Raw genomic sequence first — 19,281 nt, forward strand, 5'->3', positions numbered from 1 at the left:
CTTTGGGTTAATCTCACCATTAATTGAGTAATATAGTTTATATTATTATTTGTGTTACTTTACTATTTATGGATCTATTTTAAAGTATAATTTTCATTTTCACTCAACTAAGGTGTTCTTTTCTAGCACTCAAAATCAATTTTTATATTGCAGCCAGAGACTATCATTTTCAATAAAGTCGCCATCTCACTCTTGTCTGGCAAACTTTGCTTATATTTCACAACAGAGTGCAAAAGATAGAGTGGGAGGGAGTTGCAGAAATGTCCTTTTTATCCTGCTCCCCATATTCTCCTATCCTTATGTCGATACTTTTGATATGCAAAAGATATGAAGGGACAGCTGTTTCCTGCTCCATTTGCTTGCCGAAAACTTTTTGCCAGGACCAAATGCATTCTCAACTTCAAGTTGAAGTTGAAGTTAAGAAAAGGTGGGCGTGGCACAGCCATCGATGTGGGCTTTAAATACTGAAGGAGCCGAAAAACGCATTGAAACTTGCATAAGGTTTGCGTGCGAAGTTTTTAAACTTATTTTATGGCTATTAGCATTTTTTAACTACTTTTAGGTATTTACGACATCCGAAAGGTGACCAGGTGCATTAGGTGAATAAATTGCGAATTTCTTTTTTAAATAGGTTAAACTTTTCAAGTGAAAATATGGTAAATTTCATTTTACAAATTTGAATTTCGTACCTCGAAAACTTGAACTAATATTTTATATCTTTATATCAGTCTTTACTTTTTTTTCCAGTGCGTAACACCTTTGGTGCTCAAACGTAATTTATTTAGTCTACTTCACGCTCATAATACACATTCCCCGTGAAGGCGGAATGAGGGTGCAGAAGGATCTGGGTGACGTGGAGCATTCATGTCAGTCGCCAGGCTTAAGCCCCCCCTTTTCCACGCCCCTGTCTACTTTTGCTTGCAAGTGGCAAGTCGCGTGGAAAAATTATGTTGCACGTGATATGCTTCAGCAAATTCGCTACATGTAACGCGTAATGTTGTTGGAGCTGGGTGGAAAATGCTGGAAAAGACTACGCTTTTCCGCCCAGCACTAAAGATGAGTTCCACTTGGAAATATAAATTGAAATCATCAACTGGCTTTGTGCGTTTTATCAACATTTTTACGTGCCGCGCTTCAAGTTTGCGTTAACGCTGCACTGAATCCGCCACTGAATCTGCCCACTTTTCCTCGCCGCCCCCCGTCGTCCATACTGAATCAGATTTTCCTCACTCTGTTTCTGGCTGCGTCAGTGCCAACTGCAAATTAAGCAATTTTCCAAAGGACTTTTGGCTGCTTTTTGGTTTCGCCAGCTTAATGTCTGACTGAGTGCGCGGTTTATTAAGATAAACGATGATGAACGGTGGAGCTGTTTCTCCCCTTCGCACCCTCGCCCGATGTCTGGGTTATGCTTATCCACCTGCAGCACAGTTCGGCTTGTTAATTGACTACTCAGCTCTCCGGTGCTTTTCCATTTTCCTCCTCGGCCACGCCCCCTGAATAAAAGACAAAAGAGGCGGTCGGATGGGTGGGCGAAATGGAAGCTGAAGCAGTTCATTCTATTAGGGCATTTGCATGCTTATCTCATTATCACGAAACACAAGAGGAGTTCCGGCCAAAGGTTGGATTTATTTTCGCAGATACCCTGTCATTGAGGCGTGTGGCTTTTAAATTTTCCTAATTTTGACATGTTTATGTTTGAAATTCTTAAATGAAATTTAAAGCGCCGCTACACTTTAATATTTTTGTTTTGTTAAATATTGTATCAATGTGTCATAAAAATTTTAAAATATTGTGTTTAGTAATTTGTTTTATGTGCTTTTTATTATTATCATTTTTATTAACCAACACTATGAGCCAGTAAAGGACCCTGGTTGTCCACCAGGTCCTCCAACGGACTTCTACTTGGCTGCTGTGTAACTTTTGCGCTTTTGTCGTGGTTTTCATTATCCACTGTCATTTGGCTTTTTGCTGGTTATAAGCCGCAACAACCCTTCCGTTTGGGGGCTCACCTCAAAGCGAACTGCAACGGACACATTTGCCAATATTGACTGTACACAGGGGACCAACATCCAGCTGCTCGGCTTATAGAATTTGCAGCTGGCTCTTAGTTTGCCCCTTATTTCCGGCCCTGTCGGCCTATGCAAACAAAGCGCCCTTGCTCTTTTTTACCACTCATTAGTGACAATTTTCTTGTAGTTGACATTTGCCACGCCCCCGCCCCCACATTTTGCGGTTGCAGGACAAAGTTTTTGTGTTTATACCGCCAACTCGTCCTTACGCCCACTTAAAGTCAGACATTTAAAGTCAGACAGGAGAAAACAAGCAAATAAAATCTGGATTTTTGTGGCATGTAAATGATGCCATGTAGGTGGTGGCATGACAAAAAAAAGAATAGATAAATCGGGCCCGGCAGGACCTTAAATTTTTGATGGAAAACCAATTAATTGGAAAAATTAAAATCAAATATTTGCCAAAGCGCTTGAACAACACTTCACCGGGAACCTTAAAAAAAACTTTAAAAAATACTGAAATACACGGAAAAAAACTATGAAACTATAAATATAATTTAATAAGTATATATGGATATAAATTGCATTTCATAATTATAAGTTATTCCTAAACTCATATATTCCATATTTGCCATATTTTTGTTAAATAGTTTATGATACTTGCTTTTGTCTAAGTGTTTAAGAAAAAGTATATCTGAGCTGAGGTTGCTCTCTTTTTCGCCGTCGGATCTAAGCGTCGTCCTTCATTTATCCTTTCTGCATTGCGAGTGTGTGAGTGCGGTGGAAAGGTGGGGCAGGAACTCTCAATCAGCGCATGTTGGCGCCCACAAACTCACGTGCAAACACTTTACGACAGGTACTCTCAAAGGAGCTGCAGAAACTGAGGTGGAGTTAAAGGGGCATCCACAACCTCATCCACATCCATATCCACATCCTCATGCTCATGCTCATCCTCGTTCGGAGGAAAGCTGCTCTCGTTTTGAAGTGCAATTTAGCACAGCCACAGATTTTCCTGCCCTCGCCGCCCACCCCCTTTTAGATGCTCTCCAAGTATGCGGTAATTAATGCAATGAGGGCGGGTTGGAGAGTGGGTGGGCCAAAAGTTACGCAAGGTGGGTTCTACCGCTATATGAAAGGTGCTGGCCATGTCTGAGGTATTGGCCAGGTTGCGCTGTAAATGGGGAAGGGGGATAACCTAGCCTTTAAGCTTGCAACCAGGGAACAATGATTACTTTTTATCAATTAGCTATTATAAGCAGGCAATTGATTTACTTTTGTACAAGATTTCTTGAATTTCGAATCTTGAATCTTCTGAATCTTAAGTTATTTTCTCAAAAAATCTTATTTAAAATTTCGAGTCTCTAGACGTATGTATATATTTTTACAACGTTGTGGCTCATTACGTGCAACGCGGTTCAATGCGCTCCGTAAACTGTAACCACCGAAAATTGTAGTTAAAGAAACCGGAAGAAATCTTTAAGGTTCCCTGGCCTGCCAAATGATATAAACAAACACACAATTTGCGCCACTTAGCAGCAAATGGACGAGGCCATTAATAATTCCGTTTTTTCGTAAGGTCAACCGCAAAAAAGTCAAGGGGCGGCGCAAAAACAATGCCAAAAACCGCCCAGATAATAAGGAAATATGACTTAAGGCGGACCGCAAGATGCTGCGACCTCAAATGGGGTGGTGGCCAGGGTGGTTTGCGACTCTTGGGAGGTGGGTGGTAGCATACACTAGTGAACATGGCGAGACGGTCTTGTAAAACAAGCCAGCAACAAGAACAACACAACACAAAACAATAAATTGAGCGGGGATAGAGCCAAGAAGTAAGGGGCTCTCATAAACAATGTAATAATAAGGCCAACATTGTGCGAGAACTTGGCTTCGACTGGAGCTCCAGAAAGTGGTTTTTCCGGCCGTCCCTTCGCTCGAATAAATCTTGCTTAAAGCCCGGGGGATTCCCCTAATTGCCGGCCATTAGAAAAATGTTAATTGTCATTAAACGCGGATGCCCAGCGTTATTTCGCAGGAATAACCATTAGGGAGAGAAATCATTAATAAACCCAATCGGAAGTGAGCTGGATATTGATGAGCCGTGCAATAAAATTAACACTTTTCGTTCCCCCTTTTTTGTCTAGTTAAACAACTTCCATTTGCAGCGGAACAATTCCAATTCGAATTCAATTACGTTCGTTGAAATATTTTTCCATTTTCATTCAACACTCGCTTTTTTTTTTTGGCTCACTCAGTGTGACAGGATAATAAGCTGGTTGAACTGTCATGAACATTTTTAATTAAATTCAATATCCAAGATCTGTGTCCTCCAGCTTTTTTGTTTGTCTTTCTATCGTGACCGGCAGGAAAATGGAATATGAAATATGAATGCAAATAATTGCATAGGTTCTGGGGTGATGTAATAAAAAAGATTGATCTAAAAGAGATTTTCCAATAAAATCAAGAAGTAAATGAATGAAGTGGTTTAAGTTTTATTCGTTTTATTTACGATACAAATTAATTCAATGAAAAGTGTTATTTGTTGCAATGTATTATTTTTTTTTTTTTTCTTCAAGTCAGTATTTCGTGTAGTTTGTGGGGAATGCCGCTAATACGTTTTAAAGTACTACCGGGTGCCCAGAATCATGTGATGTTTTCGTTTATTTTTGTGGATAGTCGGTTCCAAATAGTTTGTTACAAACTAAAGCGGATAGTTTGTAACGGGCTGCCTTCTTGGATGGCCCTTCAGCATTAAACTCGCAGTTGTCCACACAGACGCTCATGGAGAAAGTATTATTCTGGTTTGTACCAGTGCCACCTGAAACTATAAAGGTGCACTGGGGGCGCATATAGTTAAGAACCATGCAAGGGTGCATATTCTTCCATGTTTCGGGCAACGGCTTCTTTGGCTCGACAACAGACGTCTGCTTGTTCTTCAAGTCATTATACAGGGTTGCGACATCAATATCATCGGTCTTCCATTCCTCACCAAGTTTGTGAATGGCATAAGAGGCCATCTTTTCGAGTATATCATCCTCATCGCTTTCCAAGCTCTTTCCTGGCCCGTCCAACACAGCTTTCATTTTGGTGGTTAGGATTTCCTGCAGTGCCTTCTCGCAAGCTGCATTCCTTGCAGAGTTTACTGAAGAACCCTCGGCTTCGTATTTCTTTGAGTTAACAACAACGCGAGCCATAATCTTTCCCTCGTGGTCTCGTTTTATTTGCATATTGTCGACTGTCACGCCCTTTAACTCATTCAAAACCATAAGGGCATCCTTGGAGGTCACGGGCATGGTCAACGGGCGAATTTTTGCCTTTTTATTTTTCTTTTGCTTCTTACGGCCATTGGTTGCGTCATCAGTGATAACGTCAGAAGATTTATCATCGGCGATTTTGTTTTTGGTAACACGCATAGAAGATGTGATTTGATCACTGAGAGCCTTTGGCTCAGAAGAAACAGTTCCCTTCTCATCGCTTTTATTTTCCCCGCCCATAGCAGTTTTCTTCAAATTATCTAGAACGAAGAAACCAAATAATCAATCTACGTTTACGCTCTGCCGGTTCATTTTCAGATAAAAGAGGTTTAAATTAAATTCTATTTCTTAAAGCGAAAAAGTGCTTGTCATCTTGAAGCGAAAAAGTGCTTGTCATGGTGTGTGACTAAATCTACATATATATATACCTGCGAGCGGAATTACAGCAACTGCATCCTCTTCGGCAGAAGGATTTGGGATCAATGCCTTCTTCATCTCTAAGATGTCCACCTTTGCACAACTTTCAGCCAACAATTGCTTTGCTTCCATTATTTAAAACACAAATTAGCTCCGCCTTTACAAAACTTTTAAAACACAAATTAGCTCCGCTTCCACAAAACTTTTGTACTGTCAAGAATGACTTTCTGACTTAAAGAGACCGTAGCTCACTAAGATTATAAAGGAGATGTAATCGATAACTCCAAAGCGCTAGGAAATTTTTTTAACACTGAATCACTTTGAAGTAAGCAGTGCTTCTCACTTAGCAGAAAAAAAAAAATTGCTATATATTTACAATGGAAAACGAATGCCATTCTTGTAGAAAGCTGATTTTAGTCAGCTATTATGCAAAAAATATGAGAATAATAATAATAATAATAATGAACACGGATATAAAATTATATTATCTATAAAACTATTGTAAATATGATCTTGAGGTGTGTAAACACTTTAACTATCGAAAGAAATATATTTATAGCCAAATATCTACAGTGAGGGAAAATGTTTACTCCTCATGTGAAGACTTGACCTGTTCATTACTTAACAAACTGAACCGCTTAAACTAAAATTCTAGGTTAAGGTTAAGAGCATTATATTCCTTTCTGATTTAAACCATTTCATTATTTTTACACTTCAACTAGTGAAGCAGATCGATTGAGTTCAATCAACCCTTTGCCATTTGCAGGACCCCTATCGTATTTCATGGAACCACTCGATGGACTCGCAATTCACTTGGCCGTGTGAAGAGGGAATAAAATAGTTGGCGTGGCCATAATTGCTAAGCGTCTATAAAGTTGCCCTTGGTGTATTAGGGGCCCCAACAAGTGGGGCTGCACTTTTCGTTTTCGTGTTCGTGCACTTGCCAAAGGCCAAAAAGTTGGCAACGTGTTGGATCTACCACAAAAACAAGAGCTGGACCCAGAAAACACGGTGGCGAATTCAGCTTAAATAGAAGCGTTAAAATATTGCCAACATTTCCGCGCTTTCGGAGCAAGGAGCAAAAACCAAAAAATAAAATGTAATGGACTGGGGAAACAAGTTAGGACGGCTGCCTCTGGACCGAGAGCAGCTGATCCTGGCCAAGGCTTTTACACTTGCGACTTGAAGCGGAAATTATGTAAATTTAAGTGTTGGCCACTGCCACGCCGCCCATCTCACATCGCCCATTTTTGAGCAATGAAAACATGAAAGCAAAAATCCAAACCAAAAAAAAAAAAAAAAGGAGCGCTGAAAAGATGCCAACAAATAACCAATAAAAAGCAACAAGCAACGAGCCAGTTGGGGGCGAAAGAAAAACAGCATAAAGTTGTGCTTGGGAAATTTCCCACATTTGGTTTGGAGTTCAGTTTTCCCTTGTTTTTCCAGGTCCTGGGCCCGGCAACAAAGTTTTCGTAATTGTTTTTGCATTTTGCGGCGCACACATTCGATGGGCGGAGTGGAAAAGCGGGGCCCAAATGTGTCCTTTGGTGTATTAAAAAGTTGCCGCATTTTTCTTTTTATTTTAGTTCCCATTTTTTTTGGAGGGCGAGGAGCTGGCCAAAACATTTTCGCTGCCGTTTGGGTCGTGGTCCATTGCCCATTAACATTTTATATGCAATTATGATTATTTTACCATTGTGCATTTGCGGTAATCTTTGGGGAGCAAACGTTGAAAGTTGAGTTGGCCGGGCCAACGGAGAATTTAATGGGCTTCAAACGGAACACACTGGACTTGGCGCAGAATTCAACGTAAGGACCCCCAAAAATGTGAGGAAGCCCAAGAAATAATTGCTGTAGTGGGTGGGTTGGGGCAGGAACTGCAATGTTATTGTAGCCACATGTTGCAGATCGCCAATAGAAAAGGTGGCTATCAGATTCCGATAATTGGCTTATAGATTTTCAATACTTTTCTAAAGATTTTTTAGTGAGATTAGTCATTAGACTTTGATTACATAGCTTTTAAATGATCTTTTATCTTTGGTGATAACTTTGATGGTCCTGCACATCACCAATGGAACTCACGGTCAGAAACTGTCCTTTCGGCCCAAGTTACATATGCAGAAAGACCTACCTGACTGCAACCAGCAGCCATTCTGTGGTCATTAGCCCAAACCAAACTTGACTTCTACTCCGGCCTGAGATTTTCTGCAGAATTTGCAAAAAAAGGACAGTACAAGGAGTAGCAGATGAGAAGAGAATGCGAAGGGGGTAAAAATATATCCACAAAATGCGACGGCGACACAAATCTTCTTTATTGCTTGCTACGTTTTGCATGCACAGCTCGTCCGGCTGCACTGAGAAAAGTTCAAAGAAAAAACACTTTTTATTCCATTATTATTATGCATACTTATCAAAGGCATCGTCACTTTAATATCTATATAGGTTTATTTAACAATTCCATCAAACTCTAATAAAACTGGCTTTTACATAGTTTTCTCATTCTATCTTTTATTAAATCAAATAATTGATAATGTTTGTAGAATTTCCGCTCAGTGTCCCTGTGCTGCAAGTGTGAGTGTCCTGCCTCTGTCTGAGGTTGGACTTTGACAAGAGGACATTAGGCTGGGTCCAGGACAAACAACTAATGGCCTTTCGAGGGCATTTTCCTGGTCACAGGTGCTCAGGCTTACCTTCGGCCAGGTTGTTTTAAATTAAAAATCTATACGAAATGGAAAAATACACAGAATACGAGCGACCAACATGCTAAATATTCTTAGCATGCTTGTCCTGAATTGTGATTTATGCTTGGGTTCCATTCAATAACTTTATTGGTTTTGTTCGAGTTTTGGCGCTGATGCTGATGGTGGTGCTGGTGCTGCTGCTGCTGTTGGAATATTGCTCATACGCCGCATTGCCCGCCCATGAACAGCTCAGTGTCCGCATGAGCGGACATTCTCTAATGTTGACTTGATTATCAACACTCGCTGCACATCTTGCATGCTCGCATCTGTATCTGATGCTGCATGTTGCAGCTGGCAGTTGACAGCTGATGATGTTGCATATTTCCCACTGGTCGGTGAGTTTTTGGCTCCACTCTGTCCAACGCTCGTCGGTTGGCATGACCGGACTAATTATGCTAGGCTGTGGACTGTGGAACTAGAACTGCTTCGGTATTTAACTGGTAAAGTACGCATTTAAATTGGGTCGGAAATGTGTAATAACGTACGGGTTTTCCTATACAAATTGTACGCATTAAATACACTGCAATTCGCTTGATTAAAGTTTCAATTATAAATTATTTTATTTTGATAGACCAAATTAGCACAATTCGATATACTTAAGCCCCTTATAAATATCCCGAACTGTCGATGCTGCCCGCTCCCGCTCACACGTGTCCTTCAGATGCACTTATGATAATTTTTAAGTATTTTTCGGGAGCCCTCCTGCAGCACTTACCTTATCAGGAGGCACAGACTGGAGGCTGGCTGGAAGCTGGTAGCTGCACTATCAGGTAGCTGGGGCAACTCGGTGCAGCCAAGTGGTAAAAAGTATTCACATTAATTCAAGCAAAAATAAATTATAAAGGCAAAGGGCCTGAACGCCCCCTCGTTGTCGGCGACTTTTCGCTGCGTTGTGCATTTTATGACGTTTAATGTGTTTCTGCTGTCAGCGGCAGAAGTTGCAGTTGCTGCCGGCGTCGACGTAGATGCAACTTTTAACTCTTTTTTCTGTGCTGCCGCGTTGAGTGCATTTTGTTGATTTATAATAAAATAATGTAAAAATATTACACAATAATGAATGCGCCGCAACGCCCTTCTTGCTTACTCTCGCCAGCTTCTCGCAGCCTGACTCTGTCTCTTTCTTTGTCCTTCTTTTTTCGGGATGAAATATGAAACAAGGAAATGCTCGAGGTGGAAAAAAGTTGCAGCCAAGAATATGAAATATGCGAGAAATAAAACTTTTAACTAAAATTATATATGTATGTGGCCCCAGCATACATATATCCACTTACATATGTCGCTTATGGTAGGTGTGTGTTTGTATTTGTCATGTTGTTTACGTTCACTTCTTGGCCATTTTTCTTTCTTGGGAAACTACACGGTGTATTTTACTGGTTTGTTGGACTACAATTCTCTAATATTAGAGGGATATTATTTTACTACAATATATTGGTTATAATGTGATCGTTAATATTCAAACCTGAAAAGCCTACACAAAGTACTAAGTTTAGTTCCATTAAATAATCTTATAATTTTACATCAAGTTTTAAATTTATTAAAAAAATATTTATCGAGTGTGCAGTAGTTGTCCATAATTTTTGAAATATTTTTATTTAGAATTATTATTATTTGCATAATACATTTTTTCATTGTTTCCTTAGCATAATAGCATTAATGCCAAATCTTTTCGGGTTAGAGTATTTGGCAACTTTACCCACAGGAACCGCTAACTTTCCCGCACTCAAAGTCAACATATACAGCTCACATTTTGATGCGCTTCGAGATCGTGGCGTCCTTGCAACTTTATCGCGCCAGAAATTGCATCATATTTCACGGACCTCAGCGTGACAACAAAATGTATATGTATATGTGTACAAGTAATACCTCTACCTACTGCATATATGTATGTACCAATGAAAAAAAAAAAAACGCTCACATAAAGTTCGGAAAAGGTAACTTTACTTACCAGGCACCGTGAGGGGGCCAACTAAGACGTCTGTCAGCGCAAAAGGAGGCGAACGAGCTGGGGACAAAAGTTGTCAAAAGTTCCACGCCAAACGGCGTATGAGTAATGCCAGACAAGAGTCAGTTACGCTTTAAGAATCGCACACTTTTATTTAGATTACAATTTATAACGATGCCCGTTCAGAGCGCAATCTTTGGCATAATTTTGAAAATCCTGAGATAAACTCTGAGCATGCACATAATTAATGAAAGACCAAATGTCGTCTTCAGCAGCGTGTGCAAAATGAGCATCCTGAGCGAGTCCAGTTACAGATGCATCGCAGAAGCGCCAGAAGAGCAGCATGCAAAAAACGGAGTAAACAAAGTGTAATTAAAAACTACTTAGCGTCGGACCAAAGGACCCTGCCGTCCGTCTTTCGCGCTGGTCCTTGAGCCAACCTGGTGAGTCAGACCCACCTGCGATAAATAGTTCTGCGCTGCTGTAATTTATTATCGTTAGCGCTATCCTTGAAGAAGTAGCGCCTGATGCCGCTGAGGTATGAGCGAAAATATTCGCTCCAATTAATCGTCGCAATGTTAAACTGCAGCACCGAACGCTCCTCGCGTGGCAGCAGCTCGTTCAATTCGTCAATGTTGCGATGGGCGAACTTCCACTCCTTCAATCCAAACCAAGCCATCATGTCGATTATGCGAGAGATCTTCCCGTATGCCTTCGCATAGCTGCACCGAAAGAAATCATGGGCTCAATGCAGAAGCAATATCGTAACTTTAAAAATATGTATTCTGTACGTGGTAGATGTAAAATTATATCGAATGGATGTTCACTTTAACTGATGGTATCTATCTCTTTGTGCACAAAATACATGAATTGTGCGAGGGACACGTTGGGGTAGTTAGATGCAGAGATTGTTGTCAATATGTTTGCTAATTGGGTTGAGCTTGAGTGGAGGCTGTGGGCTCTGCTGGGGGTCCACCTACATAAATAAATGGCAAAATGCTGAGGCTAATGCGCTCTAATTGCAATTTGTTAAATATTACGTATACGCTCGGAACTAAGAAGCTTGCCAAGAGGGTCGACTGAATGGAAACAACGAACTGTCTTTGCTCTTTCTTTTCAGTTTTGTGAAGTAATTAAACTAGATATAGTAATTGTATATCAATACAAGCAAATATGGGTATGCACCTGTCAAGTTGTAACTTATCAATATTCTATAGTTCTATCTTACTGAACAGATGAAGTCTAAATTACAAAGATTGCTAAAACTTTTGCATCGAACATTAGTTACCCCAACAAGTCCTTTTGAGTAATTTTCCGTGGCAAAGTCCATGTTAAAAACTAGGTGCCCCATGGATACCCTGAACAGGTCATTCAATTGCCTTTCCATGTACCATTTAAAACCCATTCAATGTAGCCAACCCCCCGAAAACCCACACACCAACAGCATTGCCACCTTTGCAAGCATATTCTCAATGGGGGCGGTGGCGAGGATGGGCGTGGCAAAGGGTCGAGCATGCATGTGTGGGTGTGTTTGTGTGGAGAGAGCAGCTGAATCGATGTGTGAGTGTACTTACATGCGCTTTTGTCCGGTGACCATGGCAATTAAATCTAAAATATAAGCTGGGATATTGTGCAAGAAAAATGCAATTGCACAATGCAGAGGCTTCGATGGTATTATAACGTACGAGAAGCACCTGTGACAATAATGCGGTCGATCGCAGGATATGTGGGTGTGTGTGCCCATGTGTATGTGTAGGAGGTCGTGGATATAGCGATTCCAGCGATTTCGTGTGGCATTTGGGTTCGATTTGGTTTAGTTGGCAATCCCCAGTTCGTTTTGTGTTTCCAGTTTGTGTACGTTGGTTTTTAGGTTGTTTGAGCCAGGTTTTTTCGATTTTTTATACCGAATTTCGTTCAGGTTTCGTTGTTTCAAGGTATTAGCAGAGCATAGATAAATTTTCCATTCACAAAAACATTCGGCAATATTTAAGCATTGGATTAGACATGCATACAATACGGCAGCGGTTCGTGTTGATTTTTTTTTTTAACGGGGACAAAAATTCAATAAAGAATTCAATTGTATACCAAATAGCAGAACGCTGCCAAACGCACAGTGTGTGGCATAAACTCACCAAAGCGCCTTGTCGAAAGGTTCGTGAAATCCTTTGCGCGACAGATGCATATATTGGCCCCAGGTTATGTTGTTCGCATCGGACACGTAGTTGTATACGGGCAACTCCGATTTCCCATCCACTTTACTCTCGCGGAGCTTAAATCTGCAGTCACAAAAAAAAGATAACTTTTTTGACAAAAAGAAATTGATTCAACTATTTGATAGGATCCTTTAAAATGCAAATATAATTGCTTTATGAACCTAAATGAATATAAAATGAATGTTTGAAATCTTATGAAGAAAAGACTGAATAATATGCAACAAAATAAATTAAACACCCTAGTTAAAAAGCAAAAAGAGGTGATCTTTTCTTCCGGTCCCTTGTCATTATCACCCACGACCTTTGCCCTTCTTAATTTCTCCGTCCGTGATATTTGCGAATTTCAACCTTCTTCCTGTCGTTTGCAAACAAGCGAATGCTATCAGCTTGCGGTGTAACTCTTTACAACTTTTACACATCCTTTGGCGCCGCTTCAGCAGGATGCTTCTGTGCTGTGTGTTGTGTGCTGTGCGCTGGAGGACTAACCTTCGAGCGATATCCCAGGCGGTTGCTATCATGGCATTCACCACATAATCGGCGGGCACCATGTTCGCCTTGCAGCTGGCCTTGCCGTAAATGCAACGGACGAGTCCCCGGGCGGACCAAGTGCATAAACCTGATGGCCCGTACAAATTATCAGTCCAGCCGGGAAATGGATCCTTGTACGTTGACATTACTGCGAATAAATAAGAATTAATGGCTGCTTTGTTCGCTCGGCCAGAGAATCGCAGACGCTGAAGGAGGAGGATTTTTACTGTGCCGGGAGTATCCTTGTTGATTTTCGCCAACGTCAAAGCGATAATGGTAGGGACGGGTCCAGCAGCAGTTTGGATCCCAGCCACCAATGCCACCTAAGCCAGCTCATTCCGAACTTCCCATTCCATTTGCCATTTTGCTAACTGATATGCCTGACTCCCAATTGCAAGTTTTGGACTTGATTTTTTCAACCAACACTCTTCGGCAAGAAGAGTAAAGTATGTAACGTCACATGACATTTTAAAATATTTCAAATATTTAATGGCAAATACTTGTTGAATAATAAATATAAATTGAGATCCCACCTAAATGTGCTTATAAATATTTAATTTTTAAAAAATTCTTGTATGAAAACCACTATTTAAGGTTAGAGTATTTCGCTATCTACCAAATCATCCGAAAATGATTCTTTTTCCATTGCCATTCTCGTTTGCACAGGCAGCTTAGGATGCAGCTGCATGAGGACGATGCTTTGGCATTTTTGTGTTAAAATAAATGAAAATTTGTTTGTGCTCTGTTCCTCGAGAGCTTCGGCAGCCAGGATTCCCATTCCTCCAGCCCCGAGCACTGAGCACCGAGCATTGAGACGATGGTAAACCAAGTCAGCCATCCTCTGACTTTTTGTTACGTTTCGTTCGTTACGTTACGTTGCGTTTTGTGCAGCTCGAAACAAAGAAGCAAACAAAATCACAAAAAAAAAAAAAAGAAAAACGAAATATAAAAACTTTTTCCACATGCATTTATCTGGTAAACCCTAAGAACCCTCCCCCCCAAAATTCACTAGCTACCAAACGAAGACAACTCTGTTGGCCATTTTTCACAAAATTTTAAATATTCCTTTTGTTGCCACAGAGATCCACCGGGGGATCTCTCTCTGCGAATGGAAGGAGCTGGAAATGTTTCTTGTGTGTTTTTGCTTACACAATGCCTGCCCTTGGGTATTTGTGCTAATTATCTGACAATTAGTTTGTTAAGTCAAGTCTGCAACCGCAATAAATATTCCCTCCGCCCATCCAACACTCACCTATGGGCGGTCGAAAAATACCCGCCGGCATGTGGAATGCCCGGTGATTCACCAGATTCTCGGCACACTTCTTGGTCATTGTGTAGGTGTTGGGCATCTGGCCAATCAGACAGTGCCGCATCTTCTCCAGAGTTTCATCGTCAAATGTGCGGTAGATCTGCAGGAGTATGAAGTGGTGGTGAAAATTTTACCCAGCTTAAGGTAACTAAGGAGAAACTTATTTGAGTATCTGCAAGTGCTTTTAGTCGGCTAAGTGTTAAGATTTCATTTGATATACATATATAAATATAGCATTACCAACCTGCATGATTTTTTCGTAGCCAATTTCGTTCTCATATACTTGTTCCTTGATGAATTTTCGATTGCAGTTGCAGTAGAGTGTTGAAATGTGCACGAAGGACTGTGGTTTTTTCCACAAGGAAGGATCCAAATGGGGGACCATTGCAATCGGAAGGGAAACACGCATGTTGAATGTTGATTGAATTGTGTTCGAAATTGTTTGCCCGCCAATGCCGTAAAATATGAAACACACAAATAGTTGGGGAAAAGGGAAAATTTGGTGAGAAAAGCGGGGAAAATAGTACGTAAATATAACAATTCATACTCAAATATTTTTGCATTTATTCAGCAACGGGAATTATGTATTTTGGTTACTTAAAAGCGCGATATGCGAATATTGAACCTTTATTTAACCATTGTTTATTTCCACTAATGGAAGTGCAACCAATGCCAGTCATGATGGGTGGGTGGAATATAAAGTCGGTGGAAGCCTTTAATAGGCTTTTAAATTATATGCATGGAATCGGTATTGAATGCCAGCGTATTGATTGCTGATACATTGATTGGTTCAGAATGGAATACTGGCGGGTTTTCATGAATCATTGTTTAACCAAGGCAACATTATAAAAGATTTACGTATAATGTTATTTTTGTTGAGTAGTAAGTATAGTTTGCAATCAACTTACCTTCAAGTGCTTCATTTCCATGACTAAGTCGAGGATCTTTTTCGTGCCCAGGACATTAATGTCAATAGCGTCGCTTAGTTTCTCATTGAATTTCACCGAAGCGACAACATTAAAGACAATCTACAGGCGAAGATAAACCAGACCCAAGAATTGTAATGCATATTAAAAATGAAAAGAACAAAAAGGGAAGAGCCCAGTAGCACAGAAATGCTCATGCAAAATGCACATGAGATTCGCATACAAAGCAGCAGCAGTCAGTGATGGCAAATATCTAGTATCTTAAAGATGTTACATGTCTTATAACTATTACTATTTCACAGCTAACAAATTAATATCAATTCGTGGCCTACAGCATTATTCGAATTGGTGGCAACAAAAAAATGTGAAATAATATTTTCACTTTGGTAAATGAGTCTCTATTGTACCCCTATCCATCACTGTTAATCGCTCAAGCAGCGATCTGGTGGGGAATCGGGTCTGCTCTACGCTCCATGATAGCTTGCAAGTCAGCACACAAAATGCAGCAGAACGAGCGGTGGCAGATGGAATTGGTCCTGGAAACAGGACGCTGTGGCGGGAATCCTGCAGTGCCACGCGTGCATTGAACATCGACAACAAAGCAATTTCAGCTTAAAACAGTGCTAGCGGACTCTAAGCAGACCGACCAGGCCTGAGTGACTTGTATGCAAAATGTTTTTGCAAACAGTACCGGGAAGTTGAGGAAAAATAAAACCGACCAACGGATGCGGACGAGGATGCAGATGCAGATGCGGATGGGGATGCGGATGCGCCCGGATGGCAGGACAATAGCTCGCGCATGCCAGGCACTTGAAGCATGCACAGGAATTTTCATTTATTTATATATTGTGTTTTATAACCACCAGCAGGCGAAGCAACACACATTTTCACAGTTTTACGTGGCGGCGGGGTTTTTTCAATTTTTGTTCAAAAGTAGAAAATATATATAGATATACATATGCACATGCATACATATCGTGCTCCTCTTGTGATCAGCAAAACAGAGCAGAAAAAATAAGGGGCGAGAAACGAAGGAAATAAACTGACTGCCTGGCTGGCGTTGTCGTAAACATTGAGCCTGCCTTTGGCATGCAACGTTTTACGTATACGTAATGCGCCAACTAGGGTTGTCGAGAGGCACACGTTGCGATAGTTCGAACACTGAAAGAAAATTTACTATGCTAAATATGCCAGCTGCAAAAGATCGGTCTGCTAGCAGTGCACCCTAATCTGTGGAATGCCATCTCAGATATAAGTATCAATTACAGCTTATTTACTCATTTTGTCATATTTTTTGTCAAGGTTAGTACTCCTTTTCTTCAAGTGTAAATAGATAGTAACAGACAGGAATCGGGGGAGCCATCCAGATAGGCAAACACAACAAAGACCCATGAAAAGTTTCTCACACAAAAAGTCCATTGATTGAATTGCCAACAGAGGAGTGGTTGCGGTGGATTGAAACTGGCGTTGGAGGAAGGGCCGTTGGAGCGCATCAACAAAAGTTACTCACCTGGACCTCAGACGAGAGCATTGCTCGGTCGGCGGAATCAATGTCCAGGTCGATGGCACTGTAATCAGCGCGTATCGGATGCACCTTCGCCAACAATTGCGGTGACTCCTCGCGCATCCTATTGAATATCTGTTCGAAGGCAGTGGGTTGGGATTTTATCCGATATTGTACTGGCCAACGGCATGGAATGGTTCGCCTGACAGCAGGCTCCCGCATCCTGTCCTGACACTTACCGATTCATTGAAAAAGCCCTTCAAACGCTCCTGCACGCTCATGTTGTCCTTGCTGCGTATCAGCATGTAAATTTTACGCAATCCAAACGAGCGAAGCAATTTCTCTGTTAACACTTTGCCCACGAAGCCCGTACCGCCCGTAATGAGTACGGTGGCATTGCTATAGAAATCCGTAACCGGTGTCGCACTGACAGCGGCGGTGAAGGGGGCGGCAATCCCATCGACGCTGTTTGTTCTTGTGCCGGACGACGCCTCCTGGAAGAGCTGCTCCTCCTCTTCCTCCTCGACATCGTGGCCACTGGCACACCCATTGCTACTGCGTCGTGAGGAGCTGGTGGACGAAAAGGCCTTGCGAGCAGCTATTGGGTGGATTACGGAATAAATATAAAGCCAATCAGTTCAAGGACCTATTAACTGCAGCTTGGAATTAACAGAATCACAAGGATAACATCTGAGTTTTTCACTTTCGTTTCCAAAAGTATGTAACAACATACGACATATGTTCTATACATTTAGAAACTTTGGTATATAAGTGCAATTGTTATATCACAATATGTTCATGTGAGCCATTATCAAAGATTTTAATGGTCTCTCTCTTAGTTTTAAATAATCTTTATGCTTAAAAGGATGTCGAATAGACATCTTATATATGAATATTCAACTTCAATTTTACACACTTTTACTTGGATTTGCCTCGTGCATAATTTCCAATGTTGTTTTATATGGCTTATCCAAAAATCGAACCGTTCACTTCAAGGGTAAAAAGCACATTGACAAGTTTTCAATTTCAATGCGACTAAAAAGTAGGATTTTAATCAATAAACGGCAGACATGTATCGAAAAGATTTTCCCACCGCAAGTCAATTATATTAATATGAAGTACACACGATATATATCCCTTCTAGCCCAATTATACTATATCTATTTGTGTGTCCAACAACCCCTGCACTTTTCCAACGAGCACATCCATATATATATATATATATATATGGCTTAAAATGCGGACAGGGGGCGGGTGCGGTTTGGGGGGCATGGCTGACATTGTGGTTGCATTTGACCTGATGACCTGGGCGCCGGATGTCTGGCAAAAAGTGAGACGGCGGATCCACCTCTCTTTCACTCTCTTTCCATCCGCTTGTTGAGCCATTTTAAACAATGTTAATTATTCAATTATCAACAGCCAATGCGGCCACGTCCGTGTGACCATGTGTCCTTCTAACTGCCAGTGTGTGTGTGCGTGTGTGTGCGTGTCCCCATCATCCGTGTGTGCGTGTCCATATCCTCCGTCATAGTCACAGTTGGTACTTGTTCATCGCGTGAGCAAGTGCGCAGCATATGTTGTTTGATTGCAAGCGAAAAATGAGGCTCAAGTAAAACGTGCACAGATGCACTGTCAAAAAATTTGTAGAACTTTAGATTAGTTAAATACACCTATACTAGCTTATACAACTAATTATACAACATTGGTAAGATATATTATGAAATAGTTTTTCTTCTTAAAATGTTCATTAAAATGTTCTTTCTTGAGTGTAAGAAAAGTTACCTTGTAGTCAAAACAAATTTTTACACTTTGAGATCAAGAACTGTAACTTAAAAGTATTCAGTTTTTTTTTCCTGTGCACGCATGGCTGTGTGACATAGTTGTGGTTCTTGCTGCAGCCGTCATATATTTCTGTTCAATTGTCATTGTCCACATTCAGCCTGCAGTTGTTTGCATGGGCATTAGGGAAAAACGGTTGGCCAAATCGTTAAACGCTCATTATGCCATGAGCTTTAAGCGGCTTGAAATTTCAATTATTGATGCGCATTTAAGCATATTAACACCATACTAAGCGTATTTCCAAAATTTTATATGATTTTGAGCCTGTGGTGTCTCAGCCATTGTTTTTAGGCTTCACTTAATATTAAGTTTCCTATTTTCCGCCGAAAATAACACACATACTCAATGCGGCACCGCATAAGGGTTAAAGCTTTCGATGTCTTTGCTAGCGCCGCAAGAAACTTGAAAGCTCTTCGACCATCTTGGGCTTTTGATTGCCCATTTCCGGTGTGAGTCTCTGCTAAGCGATAATCTTTTAAGTAAAAAGCGCTCAAGTCAAAACTTTTACTTTCATTTAAAAGTAAATTTTCTTGATGTTTCAAATTTATAGCAAAATGCCATAATTTCAGTTCGTTTGAAACAAACGAAATGAAGCGGAAATT

At 40.8% G+C, this 19,281-nt stretch overlaps 2 protein-coding genes and 3 long non-coding RNA genes across 6 annotated transcripts; 1 reads left to right on the forward strand and 4 right to left on the reverse strand.

Moving 5' to 3' along the window:
• Positions 1-375: 375 nt before the first annotated feature.
• lncRNA:CR44520 (long non-coding RNA:CR44520) lies at positions 376-1,701 on the reverse strand. The gene has a single exon (NR_124798.1). It is a non-coding gene; the product is annotated as a long non-coding RNA:CR44520 (long non-coding RNA).
• Positions 1,702-4,483: 2,782 nt separating this feature from the next.
• Positions 4,484-5,919, reverse strand: blanks. The gene is made up of 2 exons (NM_139709.2): positions 5,689-5,919; positions 4,484-5,520 (listed from the first exon to the last, which is right to left on the reverse strand). The coding sequence occupies exons 1-2, from the start codon at positions 5,807-5,809 to the stop codon at positions 4,667-4,669; spliced, it is 975 nt and encodes a 324-aa protein (NP_647966.1). The 5' UTR covers positions 5,810-5,919; the 3' UTR covers positions 4,484-4,666.
• Positions 5,920-6,554: 635 nt separating this feature from the next.
• Positions 6,555-7,049, forward strand: lncRNA:CR44518 (long non-coding RNA:CR44518). Its single transcript, NR_124799.1, has one exon. It is a non-coding gene; the product is annotated as a long non-coding RNA:CR44518 (long non-coding RNA).
• A 1,013-nt stretch (positions 7,050-8,062) lies between these two features.
• Positions 8,063-8,430, reverse strand: lncRNA:CR44519 (long non-coding RNA:CR44519). Its single transcript, NR_124800.1, has one exon. It is a non-coding gene; the product is annotated as a long non-coding RNA:CR44519 (long non-coding RNA).
• Positions 8,431-10,488: 2,058 nt separating this feature from the next.
• CG34342 (uncharacterized protein) lies at positions 10,489-17,821 on the reverse strand. Of its 2 annotated transcripts, NM_001104039.5 has the most exons (11): positions 17,757-17,821; positions 17,080-17,438; positions 16,847-16,975; positions 15,319-15,438; positions 14,655-14,753; positions 14,354-14,510; positions 13,060-13,249; positions 12,493-12,636; positions 11,935-12,054; positions 10,819-11,082; positions 10,489-10,654 (listed from the first exon to the last, which is right to left on the reverse strand). In NM_001104039.5, exons 1-11 carry the CDS (start codon positions 17,779-17,781, stop codon positions 10,543-10,545), a joined length of 1,719 nt encoding a protein of 572 aa, NP_001097509.3. In that variant the 5' UTR covers positions 17,782-17,821; the 3' UTR covers positions 10,489-10,542. The 2 variants fall into 2 exon arrangements, with proteins under 2 accessions (NP_001097509.3, NP_001163351.2); NM_001169880.3 differs by lacking the exon at positions 13,060-13,249.
• Positions 17,822-19,281: the final 1,460 nt, after the last annotated feature.

Source organism: Drosophila melanogaster, chromosome 3L, assembly GCF_000001215.4.
Source record: "Drosophila melanogaster chromosome 3L".
In the NCBI taxonomy this organism is placed as follows: domain Eukaryota; kingdom Metazoa; phylum Arthropoda; class Insecta; order Diptera; family Drosophilidae; genus Drosophila; species Drosophila melanogaster.